General features: G+C 33.6%; 2 protein-coding genes across 2 annotated transcripts; both read left to right on the top strand.

Annotated features, from left to right (window-relative positions):
- Positions 1–1,480: 1,480 nt before the first annotated feature.
- LOC112012308 (uncharacterized) lies at positions 1,481–4,734 on the top strand. Its single transcript, XM_024044701.2, is given in 3 exon segments — positions 1,481–2,108; positions 3,188–3,647; positions 3,650–4,734. Coding segments are annotated over 3 exon segments (1,176 nt in total). The 5' UTR covers positions 1,481–2,027; the 3' UTR covers positions 4,285–4,734.
- Positions 4,735–13,003: 8,269 nt separating this feature from the next.
- On the top strand, positions 13,004–13,981 carry LOC112012353 (uncharacterized). The gene has a single exon (XM_024044747.1). It carries the CDS (start codon positions 13,004–13,006, stop codon positions 13,979–13,981), a length of 978 nt encoding a protein of 325 aa, XP_023900515.1.
- Positions 13,982–14,185: the final 204 nt, after the last annotated feature.

Below are 14,185 nucleotides of genomic sequence, written 5' to 3'. Positions count from 1 at the left end.
GTAGATAAAAGTAAAAATGAGTTAAAATAGTACAGTGAGCCCATAAATAATACCAAAAAGTATATGAAAAGTAACATACGATCCACTAAATTTTTAGCAAAACACAAAAAAAATTTCAGCAAAACGCAATCCAACTCACACCTAATCTTACTTAGGTAATGTCTGGATACAACGTCTCATCCTCACATTTGCATTTCTGCGTTTGAAGTGGGACCCGCTTACACTGTGCAAGTTCAGCCATTCACGCAGTTTGTCCATCTTGCTAGGACCCACGTGTACGGTGCAATTTGTCCATTCACGCAGTTCAACCACTGTGCACTGTGCATGACTCAACATTTAGTTGCTTAAACAGTTTGTCCATCTTGTGCACTGTTTAGTCTTATCTTAAAATTATTTGATACAGTATTTTCAATTTTTAGCAAAATAAGTAGTATTCAAATAAACCCTTAGACTCACAAATCAAAAATAAACAAAACTCCTACAATGATAAAAATTCTTAAATACTTTCAGAACATAAATAAATAAAAAAAATCTCACATTCATAATAAAGTGTATTCATTAAATTCATGGTAGTATCCACATTAATGTAAAAGAAATAAATATTATTTTTCATACTCCAAGAATATATAAGAAATAAACAATCCTAAACTTCTAGTCATACTTAGACACACAAATTAAAAATAAACAAAACTCCTATATAAATAAAAAAATTTAAGTATTCTCGAAACATGAAAAAACATAAAGTTTTTTTTCTCTTACATTCATAGTATAATTTATTCATTAAATTCATTATGTTGTCCACATTAACATGAAAGAAATACACATTATTTTTCGCACTCCGAAGGTACATACAAATTACCCTTAAACAAACTGTCCGGACTAAGTAATACTTTTCTTTCTTTCTTTCTTTTTTTAATTAAGAAGAGACTAAGTAATAGATTTGGGGTGAACAAGAAGAGACTAAGTAATAAGAAGAGAACAACTCGTATTCAGAAAACAAAAATCTAAACACGAACACGCGTCACAAACTAATAGGGACACGACATAGAGTTTCCTTGAGCCAGTCAATTAACGCGTGGGGACCCAACCCAACCAAACCAAAGCAGCCCANTGTCCGGACTAAGTAATACTTTTCTTTCTTTCTTTCTTTTTTTAATTAAGAAGAGACTAAGTAATAGATTTGGGGTGAACAAGAAGAGACTAAGTAATAAGAAGAGAACAACTCGTATTCAGAAAACAAAAATCTAAACACGAACACGCGTCACAAACTAATAGGGACACGACATAGAGTTTCCTTGAGCCAGTCAATTAACGCGTGGGGACCCAACCCAACCAAACCAAAGCAGCCCAAGCGCAAAGCCGCATTAATTCACCACTTTTAATGACACAAAAACCCTCACTACCACCCATTATAAATATCCCAAAACCATGATCACTATCGTCAAAAACAACAAAGTATTATTTTGAACCGTTTCTAAAAGCTAGTGTCAATAAAAAAAAAAAAAAAAAAAAAGCTGGAACGGTGGGGGCAGCAGAAGAAGCAGAATAGGAAAACGAAGTTTGAGAGAGAAAATAGAAAAAAGCTTTACAACTGCCACCCATTTACCCATAAGAGTCCACAGAGGCCACAGACACCGCACCCCTTTTTTTTCTTTTTTTTTTTAATTTTTCCCTTCAAATTATTGCATTTGTTATAGACCCCATTATTATTATTAGTATTGTTATTATATATTTGTTGGGGTTGTTTGTGAATTTTGTGTGTTTTGGTGATCAGAGTTGGGGAGGGGGTTTTAGCCGTTTGAGGAAGAGGAAGATCAAGATTCAAGAGGTCTGAGAAATTTTCTGAATCTGGGTATTTACGATTTTGCCATTTGGGTGAAAAGGGTGACGGGTATTTTGGTCAGTTTGTGGAGTTTGGTTCAGTTTGGTTCTGCTTTATTAATAGTAGAACCTATAAAGCGATTTGAAAGGACAGGGTTTTTTTTTTTGGTTTTTTGAGATTGAAAGGAAACCAAAAAAAACAAAAAATGTGGTGGATGATGGGTGAGACAGGAGGACATTATTGTAACAAGAAAACCGATGATATTTGTGGCGATGTTTGTGGACAGGTATTTTTTTTTCTTTTCTCTATCTATCTTTGGGGTTTTTTTTTTGAATTATGGTGGTGCTATGTTTGATCTGTTTGTTTCTGTTAAGGTTTCTGTTTTTTTGGTTTTTGAATTATGTGACTGGGTTTTGGTTTTGTGGGTATGTTTGTTTGATTCATGGGGTGATATGGAAAAAAGGGTGGATCTTGGAAGTTTGAGCAGTGCTTGAGGTTGGGAGAACAAAAACCCTTTACTTTGTTAGTGTTCTTCGTGCAATTACTTTTGTGCTATTCAAGTTTGGTTTTGTGTTCTTCTTTGAAATCAAAGTATCATATCCCACCCCTTTTTTTTTTTTCTTTATTTGTTAATTTGGGCAGCAGATTTTGTATTAGCATTGTTGAGGTAGTGAAATCATATCAAATCTTGAGTCTGGTTTATATGTTTTTTTTTTTTTTTTTTTTCCCCAAAAAGCTGTTGGGAATTTGGTGGCTTAGGGATTGGGAAATTTTTGAATTTGTGTGCATTTGGCAAGACCAATTTGCTAGAACTAGAATGGATTTTTTTTGTTCTGTAGTGATTAAAGAGATGAAGAAATGGGGGAGTTTTTTTTTTTTTTTTTTTTTTTTTTTTTTTTTTTTTTAAAGGAGATATTTTAGGGCTATGAAATTTTGTATTGTTCAACACTCCTTGATCAAATTAGAATTTTGGTATTTTGTATTTTAGGAATTATAACTCTTTTCCTTCAAATAAATAATTGTTCTGGTCATATGTGAATTGACCTTGTCTCAATGAAATTGTGTGTAAAGTAAAGAAAGAGTTGTTAAATTCTGGAAAAGAAACAATTTTCTTCTTTTGTATCTTCTGTCTTTAGAAGTAAATATGCTTTTGGAGGAAATATTGGGTTTATATATATATATATATATATATATTTAGCCCTGTGAAGTTATGATGCTTATAGTAAATAAAAGATGCTACTCTTGGGTATATTTACAAATAGTCATTCTATGTTTTAGAAATATTTTGATTTGTGAGCATTTTTATTGATTCTTTGTTTGTTCTTACTCATTTTAAGTTTAATTTGTTCTTATTTAATATGGCAGGAATCAAATAAAGTGTTAAGCATGTCAAGAATCCGCTGCATTCTGCGTGGCTGGGATGTGAAAACCTTAATCTTTCTTTTCGCCTTTGTTCCAACATGCATATTTTTCATCTATCTACATGGGCAGAAGATCTCATACTTCCTGCGCCCACTGTGGGAATCACCACCCAAACCTTTTCATGTACTTCCACATTATTATCATGAGAATGTGTCAATGGAGAACCTTTGCAAACTTCATGGTTGGAAAATCCGTGAGTACCCAAGGCGTGTCTTTGATGCTGTGTTGTTTAGTAATGAGAAGGAAATTCTTGAATTACGATGGAAAGAGTTGTATCCCTATGTAACACAGTTTGTTATCCTTGAGTCGAATTCAACATTCACTGGATTGCCAAAGCCCTTGTTTTTTTCCAGTTATCGAGATGATTTCAAATTCGTTGAGCCACGATTGACTTATGGGACTATTGGGGAAGGTTTAAGAAAGGAGAAAATCCATTTATTGAGGAGGCATATCAGCGAGTAGCACTGGATGTGCTTCTGAAAAAAGCTGGTATTGAAGATGATGACTTGTTGATAATGTCTGATGTTGATGAGATCCCAAGCAGACACACAATAAATCTCTTGAGGTGGTGTGATGACATACCTCCTGTCCTGCATCTTCAACTGAAGAACTATATATATTCTTTTGAGTTCCATGTGGATGATAGCAGCTGGAGAGCTTCAGTACACAGGTATCAGTCTGGTAAAACAAGGTATGCGCATTATCGCCAGACAGATGACCTCTTGGCAGATGCAGGGTGGCATTGTAGCTTTTGCTTCCGCCGAATCAGTGAATTTATCTTTAAGATGAAAGCATACAGCCATTATGACAGGGTTAGGTTCTCTCATTACTTGAACCCTCAAAGAGTTCAGAAAGTAATATGCAAGGGGGCGGATTTGTTTGATATGCTTCCTGAAGAGTACACCTTCAAAGATATAATAGGGAAAATGGGACCTGTTCCTCGTTCCTTCTCAGCTGTTCATCTTCCATCTTATCTTTTGGAGAATGCAGACAAGTATAAATTTCTTTTGCCTGGGAACTGCGAAAGAGAAAGTGGCTGAATTTTTTCAAAAGTTGTGTCTGTTTTTGTAAAGGTTAGTTGGACTTCTAGATTGAATGTCTCTTTATGGAGATTTCACTTGAACAATCATTAACTGGTGCATTACTGATACAGCCTTGCCATTTGTCCGGCTGAAAACATCATTCTTTGGAATATGTTTGGGGAATTGGACAACCTCCTGGATTGAGATTATTAGGGCACCATTCTGTACATAACTTTTACTTCCTTTTTGCTTTCTGGAATTGGGTTTTATTTTATGGTGGAGCATACCCAGTGTGGATCTTGCTATGATGGGAATAGCTTAGTTGTCACAGGTTGCTTGTGTTAACTTGGCTTTGGTTTGGCATTTCCCCAATACACCCAGAAAATAATGAGGGTCCTGTATTTTTCCCCTTGTTTTGGGGAGTTTTGTTTATGAGACAGACTTAATTTATATATGTTGTTTTTAACCTGATTTGTCTATGCACCTGTTTTTTGGATTTTTTTTATTTTTTATTTTTTATCATAATGCTCAATTTATTAGTTTCCCATGTCATTTGAGAAAACAAGAATGTTTATAAATTTGGTCCACTTCTCATTGTGTGTAGTCATTCTCTAAGAGACTGCAATCTGGCTGAGTTGTGTTTATTGAGAACTAGTTGATATTGCAAACTCTGCCTGCTGCATTCAATGGTATGAACAATTTGAAATCAGACTTGGAGGACCTCCAGAATTATACTATGTAAATTGTCAATAAAACATGAAATCTTTCAACCTTTACCTAAAGAAGCTAGCATGTTTCTTGATTTTGTCTCAGATAAAATCTTATCCTTAAGCTATCCATTAGTTTATGATTATGGTGGGACTATAAATTGAGGAAATCTAAAGCTACTTTCAACTTGTGAAGATGTAACCTTGGCATTGCTAAGCTACCCATAGTGGAAAAGGAATTCCAGTAGATCAAGGTAGTGTCTTTTGGTTTAATTGTTTTACTGTAGTTTTTAGTTTCAAACATTGGCAAAGTGCCAAATATTGAATTGCCTTCTCTGATGTTGTTTCATTTTCTTATACTTTGTGAGTAGCATCTGTGGGGTATCCATATCTGATGGTAAAACTTAAAGCATTTCTCAACTGTCATTGTTCAAACAGCTGGGACATTATGAGTGCAGCTGGGCAAGTGTTATTTTAAGGGACAGAATTTGCTTTATAAGTTCATTTGCGACTCACAAATTAGGTTCTCACCAGTTAACAAAGCATTAACTGGCCTCATTATTTGATGGTAATACTTAAAAGCATTTGATTACGTAGTAAGAGGAGGTAACACAAAACGTCAGATGCCATTATGTTTGTTAATTCTGCCGATTCCTTTTACTACCCAGAGATGGGCTTGACGCAAGAAACAGAGCACATTCTCAAGAATGAACTTCTGGATCCACAAAGAATTCCTTGAATCTATTATAAAAATAAATAAATCTCTGAAACTTACTAATCAATATTTGGATGACCATGAAGTTACAAGCCTACAACAACCACTAAATTTATAACAAAGAAGTCATACAAGGTTTGAAAAAAAATTGCAAAAAAAAAAAAAAAAAAAAAATTTAAAAAACAAATGTAATTACAATAAATCCACCTATATGATTTGACCGAATTTTTTTTTTTATGGGATTGACTTTTTATTTTTATTTCTTATATCACTTTCTTTTTTTCTTTTTCTTTTTACATTAACCTAGGATTTTTATATATATTAATATAGACTCGGTTCTTTTATTTTAAGGAGTTTATTTTTTGTATAATTTATATATAATTTCATAAGTTATTCTACTTTTTTAGTAATAACTATTTTAATCAAAAACATTTTATATAATGAAAATATGAAATTAGAATTTACTTTGTATCAATATTAATTTATTGAGTTATGTGATAAATAAACCTTTTAGATTAATATGAAAGTATGTTCATTTAGTAAAGTTACAATCTTGCTTTTGACAAACTAGGTTTATTGTTATATACTAAGTTTTATTTTAATTGAATTATAAAATTTTATTATAAATTTTTTTTCATTTAGTCATATATATTTTAATTATAAATGTCTTCTACAAAATTTCAAAATTTCAATATGGATATAAAAAACTATAAGGGAGTTGAAAAACAAATTAAATCTTAAAAAGAATTCATGAATAAATTTGTTACTAGTATTAAAGAAAACACAAGAAAAATAGCTTTTAAATAAATATTATTTAATTAATATTTAAATACTATAAGACAAGAAAATGTCCTGCTTAAAGTTTTCGCCTTAAACCTCAAAATTTAGTTAAGCCGTTAAGAGAGAGAGATGATAGTATTGTGATATCTACATAATCTTGATAAGTTACCACTTGTTCTAAAAGTTTAAATTAATAGAAAAGGTAACTGTAATTCCTAAATATTTTCAAACGGATTTTGTGCATCAAACGTTCAAATCCCTTTAGAATCTATAGTCTAATCTCTAAACAAATGGGCAATTTTGAATTAAATTTTTTTTAACAGATCTTGTGCATCAAACACTCAAACTTAGGGAATCTATGGGCTTTGGCTAATCTATATACTAATTAGTGATCATACGTGATTTCTGGAGTCTTAAAAACAGTCATAATGGTTCCAAACTAACTTCTATAATCACTTCGTTCTATGTTATTTTCTTTAGAAAACAACGCACTTGAAACTTACAAGGTCATTGGTTTTAATGGTTGCTAAAAAGCTTGTAGAATTGTCAGCAAATAAGCATTTACTAAGCAAACACTACTCTTTTTGAAGATAAAATGGGTATTGTCTTTGGGCATTATCCCTAACATATTGTTACAAATTCAATGGGCTAAGAAAGACTAGTAAAGTGAATTCTAATTAACTTAATTGGAAAAGTCTCTTGTTATTGAGTAATAGATTTGAGGTTTAATTTTTGCCTATACCAAAAATCAATTAGTGTCTTGATCTGATGATGATGAACAATAATTAAGAGCATGCGTTATACGTTAAAAGCTATATCAAAATAAATAAATAAATAAAATAAAAGACTATCAAATGCCTTTTTGGCAAACAAGCGGGCGGTACAACTAGTCTTTCATCCCTTGACATGAGTTGCCTGATCTGATCCGTTGCTATATATCATGGTGATTTTACATTTACATCGGCCTCACCATCCATTGCAGACCAGTGGGCATCTGCATATGCTATGTTATTTCATTTTCTTGTCATTCAATTGCATTTGAAGCCATACACTTTGTTATTATCTTAATTTATATGTCTTCTTCACTACTTTTATTAATGTTATTTATTATTTATGATATTCCTTAACCTTTTTTTTCGTTTCCTAAACTTGAGTTGACTCACTTTTTTTCTTTTTACTAATATGTTTATCGCTCTTTTCTTAATATAACCAAATTATATCAAGTGACTCTCTGATATTTTTTATCAATAGAAGTTACTCATATCTTTAAGTGAATTTTCTCATTTCGAATCTTATTAATATTTTCATTTCAATTATACACATTTTGATAGATATAATGAATTATAATAAGCCAATATTTAGTACCATAGAACATAGCTATTCTTATAGTTCCTTCATTTCTTTTTTTTTTTCTTTTTTAGGAAATTTAGATTCTAAATTTTCTTGTCAAATTCTAACTTCACATTATCTTAAAAAATAAAATCTCTACTTAGGGTTTTCTCATTTGCTAAACGTAAAAATTATAAGGGGACACTTGGAAAGGGCTAACTGGATAAAGAGAAATAGGTGGTCTTATCTTATATTCTCTTCATGTGCGGGATTATTTCAGATAGGAGGAATCAATTATTTGATTCCATACAAATTTGTAAGGAACCTACTATATAAAAGGTAACAGAAAATTGCTCCGACACTTTAGGGACAAAAGTGTCAATAACTATTCATATTCACCATTTCAAGTGCTTTTCGGAAACCGGAATCAATATCCATAAGTTACAAAATTGAGGCTAAAACTTTACTCAATAAAATAAACATTATTACATATTTTGGAAATTTGACCATTGAATTATATGTTTTTTACGTTTTTAATACACATGTCAAATTTTGTGTCAATTGGATGTTATTTATTATATGATCTATAAGCTTATATTTTATACATAATTTTAAATTACAAAAACTTGTAATTTAAACAATTTAATGATAACATAGCTATTGATCTTTAATTTTCTAGAAATTTTACAAACAAAGAGAATATAAGAATACGATGTAATCTAATAGTGAATTTACCAAAATTCACCTCAGTAAAAAGATAGTATTAATTAAGGTTGTAGCTAAACTTTGCCTACTCAAAATTGACAAATCACAATATGGAGAGAAATATACTTTTTTTTTTCTTTTTTCTTTTTTCTTGTAGTAGGAGGAGTAATTTAAAGTGCGCGTAGGATTGATCGAATCACTCTCAAATTCTTATACTTAGCTTAGTTGTCACAGGTTGCTTGTGTTAACTTCGAATTGGTTTGGCATTTCACCAATACACCCAGAAAATAATGAGGGACCTGTATTTTTCCCCTTCTTTTGGGGAGTTCTGTTTATGAGACAAACTTAATTTATAGATGTGCTGTTTTAACCTTATTTGTCTGTGCACCTGTTTTTGGATCTTTTCATTGATCATATGCTCACTTCAGTAGTTTCCCTTGTCATTTGAGAAAACAAGAATGTTTATAAATTTGGTCCACTGCTCATTGTGTGTAGTCATTCTCTAAGGGATTGCAATCTGGCTGAGTTGTGTTTATTGAGAACTAATTAATGTTGAGTTGATATTGCAAACTCTGCCTGCTGCATACAATGGTAATCTTCCCATCATGAACAATTTGAAGTATGAAATTTTTCAATGTTTCCCTAAAGAAACTAGCATGTTTCTTGATTTTGTCTCAGTTAAAATCTTGTCTTTAAGCTATCCACTAATTGATGATTATGGTGGGACTATAAATTGAGGAAATCTAAAGCAACTTTCAACTTGTATAAGATGTAACCTTAGCATTGCTAGCTACCCATAGTGGAAAAGGAATTCCAGTAGATCAAGGTAGTGTCATTTGGTTTAATTGTATTACTGTAATTTTCAGTTTGAAACATTGGCAAAGAGCCAATATTGAATTGCCTTCTCTGATGTTTCTTATACTTTGTGAGTAGCATCTGTGGGGTATCCATATCTGATGGAAAAACTTAAAGCATTTCTCAACTGTCATTGTTCAAACAGCTGGGACATTATGAGTACAGCTGGGCAAGTATTTTTTAAAGGACAGAATTTGCTTTGTAAGTTCATTTGCAACTCACAAATTAGGTTCTCACCAGTCACCAAAGCATACTGGCCTCATTTTTTCGTTATAGAGGTGGTAACATATAACGTCAGATACCATTATGTTTGTTAATTCTGCTGATTCCTTTTACTACCCAGAGATAGGCTTGACACGAGAAACAGAATTCATTCATTTGTCTCAAGAATAAACTTTTGGATCCACAAAGAATTCCTTGAATTGATAACAGCACTCACATCAATCAGTGGGTAATAGAAAAATATGTAAGATTTATATGATTTTTCTTAAAATTGACCTACATCGGTTCATGTATAATTGTGTAAATTTGCAAGAGTTTACTAGAATAAGCATGTAAATTTGCACTAATAGTATTCATTTTGAATTTAATTTTTTATTCTTTCTCTACATATTCCAAGAATGAAGGAAAAGAGTGGATGATGGTTGTTATGTGTGAATAAAAAGAAATAATTTAAAAAAAATAAAAAAATTGATATTTTAATGAAATGTAGGCTAAAATAGATAATCTGACATGAAATGTTTTGAAAAGTAAGTATGTAAAATAGAAAAAATAGGTTATTATGCTAAAATAAACATGAATTTTTGCAAGAGTTGATATGAATGTTCAAAAAATAAATGTGAAATCTATTATAAATAAATAATAATAAAAAATATTGGAAACTTGTTAATCAATATTTGGATGACCATGAAGCTAAGTTGGTATCAAATGATACCATGTTAGCGGTATCAAAATCCAATAAGTGTAAGACATGTCAGCAAAAAATAACTACTATACTAATAAATGAAAGACATGAGTTAGTAGGTAGTTATTTTTATATACATGTCTCTTATTTATTGAGTTTTGATATGAATGACGTGGTATCATTTGATATAAAATATTTTTTCGAAGCTAAGAGCATGCAACAACCACTAAATTTATAACAAAGAAGTCTTAGTGCAGCTAAGAAACCCTAAAGAACTTAATTTGTGTCAAGCACATTATAAGGTTGGAAAATAAATTGCCAAAAAGACATTTTTTTTTAACTACATAATTAAATACGGTACTACTGTTTCTAGCAAATACTCCGTATCATCCTAGCATTGACAGGTTTTTCATTTTATTTTACTTTTAATTTAAAATTTTATACAAAAAGAGAAATTAGTTAAGTCGTTAAGAGAGAGATTGCCGTGATATATATATATATATATATATCTAGCAAATACTCCGTATCATCCTAGCATTGACAGGATTTTCATTTTATTCTACTTTTAATTTAAAAATTTATTCAAGAAGAGAAATTAGTTAAGCCGTTAAGAGAGAGATTGCCGTGATATATATATATATGATCATGATAAATTACCGTTTGTTCCAAAAGTTTAATTCGATAGGAAAAGGTGACTTTAATCCCTAAATATTTTCCAGGAGATTTTGTGCATCAAAAATTCAAATTCTTTTAGAATCTATAGTCCAATGACTCTAATCTCTAAATTAATGGGCAATTTTGAATTTAAATTATTTTTTAACAGATCACGTGCATCAAACATTCAATTTTTTTTTTTAATTTATGGCTAATCTCTTTACTAGTCATACGAGCCTTTTGGAGTCTTAAAAGTAGTCATAGTGGTTCCAAATTAAGTTCTATGATCACTTTGTTCTATGTTATTTCCTTTGCAGTATGACACACAAGTAACTTATAAGATCATTGGTTGGGCCTTCAATAGACTAACAGAGGATCTTTTTTTTTTTTTTTTTTTTTTTTTTAATAGACTAACAGAGGATCTTTTTTTTTTTTTTTTTTTTTTTTGGTTATAAGAAAAGTGTTCAATTAAAGGATCATGTTACTAAGCTAAAGTTTCTCTGCTGCTTGAGAGTGTTGAGTCTAAGCTCTGACTTTTTTGCACTGTAGAATAGATTGTCCCTTCTTGTGAAGGTGCTGTTAGGTTCCTTGGAGTTCCACGTGTACTCCAAGGCTAGTTGGGTTTTGTCGAGGGGTTTGGGAAACAGTTGTGAGAGAGGTGAGTTTGATAACAAAGTCCATGGAGGATTTGGCACAATCTTGGAAGCGCCTTTCTCTATCAAAAAAGGAAGGACCGGGTTGCTATCTCACGAATGAAGAGAGTATCAAACAATTCTCCATTGCAGCAAGATTCACGACAAAGAGTGCTATCAATGTTGACTCAATAGCAAGGACGTTCACTCCCTTGTGGCGTGCAATGAAAGGTTTCAAGATTCAAAAGATTGGAGACCATGAAATCCTTTTTTCTTTCGACACTAAGGAGGAGGTTGACAGAAACCTCAGTAGTGAACCATGGAGCTTTGACAAGCATTTGGTGGCCATGCAACGTTATGATCATGATCCACCATTGGAGGATATCAAATTTGAGAGAACCAACTTCTGGGTGCAAGTCCATGGATTACCATTGAAGTATATGACTATTGCAGCAGCGGAAAAAATATGTGGAGTGGTGGGGGAGGTTATCACCCAATCGGAGCAGAAACTTTACGACGGAGGCTACTTTATCCAGGTAAAAGTTGCAGTGGATATAAATCAGCCACTATGTCGAGGTCGCCTTGTTTCCTCGAACGATGAAAAGTAAGTATGTATTTCTTTTAAGTATGAGAGATTACCCAATCTCTGCTATTGGTGTTGTCGCCTCACACACGACGATCGGGACTGTGAGCTTTGGATTGAAAGTGAAGGGACCCTGAAGAGTGAACAACGAGAATTCGGACCTAGTTTGCGAGCACAGCCATTTGTGGCTTCAAAAAGACACACAATCTCTGTACCGGGCTACTATTCGAGTATGAAGAAAGCCAATCATGGAAAAGATGGCAGTCGGAAGGAGAAGAACGGTCTAGCGCCGCCCCACCAAGCTGAATCATCCACCATGCCGGAAAAGGAACCAACGGCGGAGAACTGTTACAACCTGAGAATTAATTCTCAATCAAGGCGCAACGGTCACACTGATTTACACCCCATAAATGACGCAATCCCACCTTTCCCGCATGCATATAATTCTGTGATTAATGAATTGCCAGGAGAGCTCAACATGATTGAGAAGTCAACTACTATTGCAACGGATCAATTAGTGGACGAGTGCGTGAATGAGGTGCCAGGAAAGGAAAAGAATAATGTGGTGGAATCAATGACGCGTGAAGGAATTAATTGTGGGGATCCAATTGAAGGAAAAAAATTAAACAATAGTTGTGAGCCTACTAGGGTTCCAGACCATGCAAAACGTGTTCTCCCTTCTTGGACACGCAGATGTAGGCCGGTCACCCAAAGTCAGGTTAATTCAATTGGAAAAATTACAGGGAAGAAGAGAGAGCATGTGACTTCAGATGATCATGTAGAAGTGTTTTCAAAGCGCCTTCAGATTTCTCAGAATGGTGAAGCAGAATCCAGTATATTGGCGGAGGCTGATATTCAGCCCCGCCAGGAGCAATGAGTTGCTTAGCTTGGAACTGTCGTGGGCTTGGGAACCTACGTACAGGGAGAGAGCTTGTGGAATTCACACGGGCTAAAGATCCCTCTGTAGTGTTTGTGGCTGAGACACTTACAGATGATGCAAGGCTAGAAATTATACAAAGAAGCATTGAACACGATCACCGATGGGTGGTTCCAAGGGAGGGTAGAGGTGGTGGTTTGGCTTTGTTTTGGAAGTCTTCAATTAATTTGTCAGTAGTGGGATCATGCAAGTACTATATAGATGCTATCATAGATAGGGGTTCCGAGAATGAATGGCGTCTAACCGGATTCTATGGTGAGCCTGAAACAGCAAGGAGGTCGGAAGCGTGGGAGAAACTCAGGTATCTCAATGCTCAATTTGATATACCTTGGCTATGCGTTGGGGATTTCAATGAGATAATTAGACAAGATGAAAAAGTCGGAGGAGCTCTAAGACCCCATAATCAAATGCAATTGTTCAGAGAAGTCTTAGACGAGTGCGGATTCATGGATTTGGGCTTTGTTGGCCCTAAATTCATATGGGCTAGACACTTTGACAATGGCAACTCAATCTGGGAAAGATTAGATCGGGGTTTGGCAACCAATAATTGGTTCTTAAAATTTCCAGGTACGAGGGTTCACAATTTAAGGTGTGATTCTTCGGATCACAACCTTCTCCTCATTGTGTTTTCGGGACTGGATCCTCCTAAACGGAAGAAAGTGTTTCGGTTTGAAGAAATGTGGTTGTCAAATCCTGGTTGTTCGGAGATTGTTGAAGCTATGTGGAGTAGGTGTGAAACCGAGCCTATGGGAGGGATTGTAAGTAGAGTTGAGAAATGTGGGAGGGATTTAAGTTGGTGGGATAAGAATGTGTTTGGGAATGTGAGAAGGGAGCTGGAAAAACGGAAAAAACTTTTACCTAAGGCCGAGGAGGAGGCTATTCTAAGGGGAGATAATACAAGGTTAGAGAATTAAAAAAAGAAATTGAAGAGTGGCGTGATAAGGAGGCCACAATGTGGGCACAGAGGTCAAGGATTTTATGGGCAAGGCAAGGAGATAAAAACTCGAGGTACTTTCACAGTTGTGCTACGAAAAGATACCGGAAAAATGTGATAGAAGGTTTGAGAGATGAAGCAGGTTCATGGAAGTCTAACCCGGAAGACATTAAAGAAGTACTTG

The sequence above is a fragment of the Quercus suber genome, unplaced genomic scaffold (assembly GCF_002906115.3).
Source record: "Quercus suber isolate HL8 unplaced genomic scaffold, Cork oak 2.0 scaffold_282, whole genome shotgun sequence".
Classification (NCBI taxonomy): domain Eukaryota; kingdom Viridiplantae; phylum Streptophyta; class Magnoliopsida; order Fagales; family Fagaceae; genus Quercus; species Quercus suber.
The sequence above is the reverse complement of the archived record's forward strand: the minus strand, read 5'-3'. Positions and strand labels throughout refer to the sequence as shown.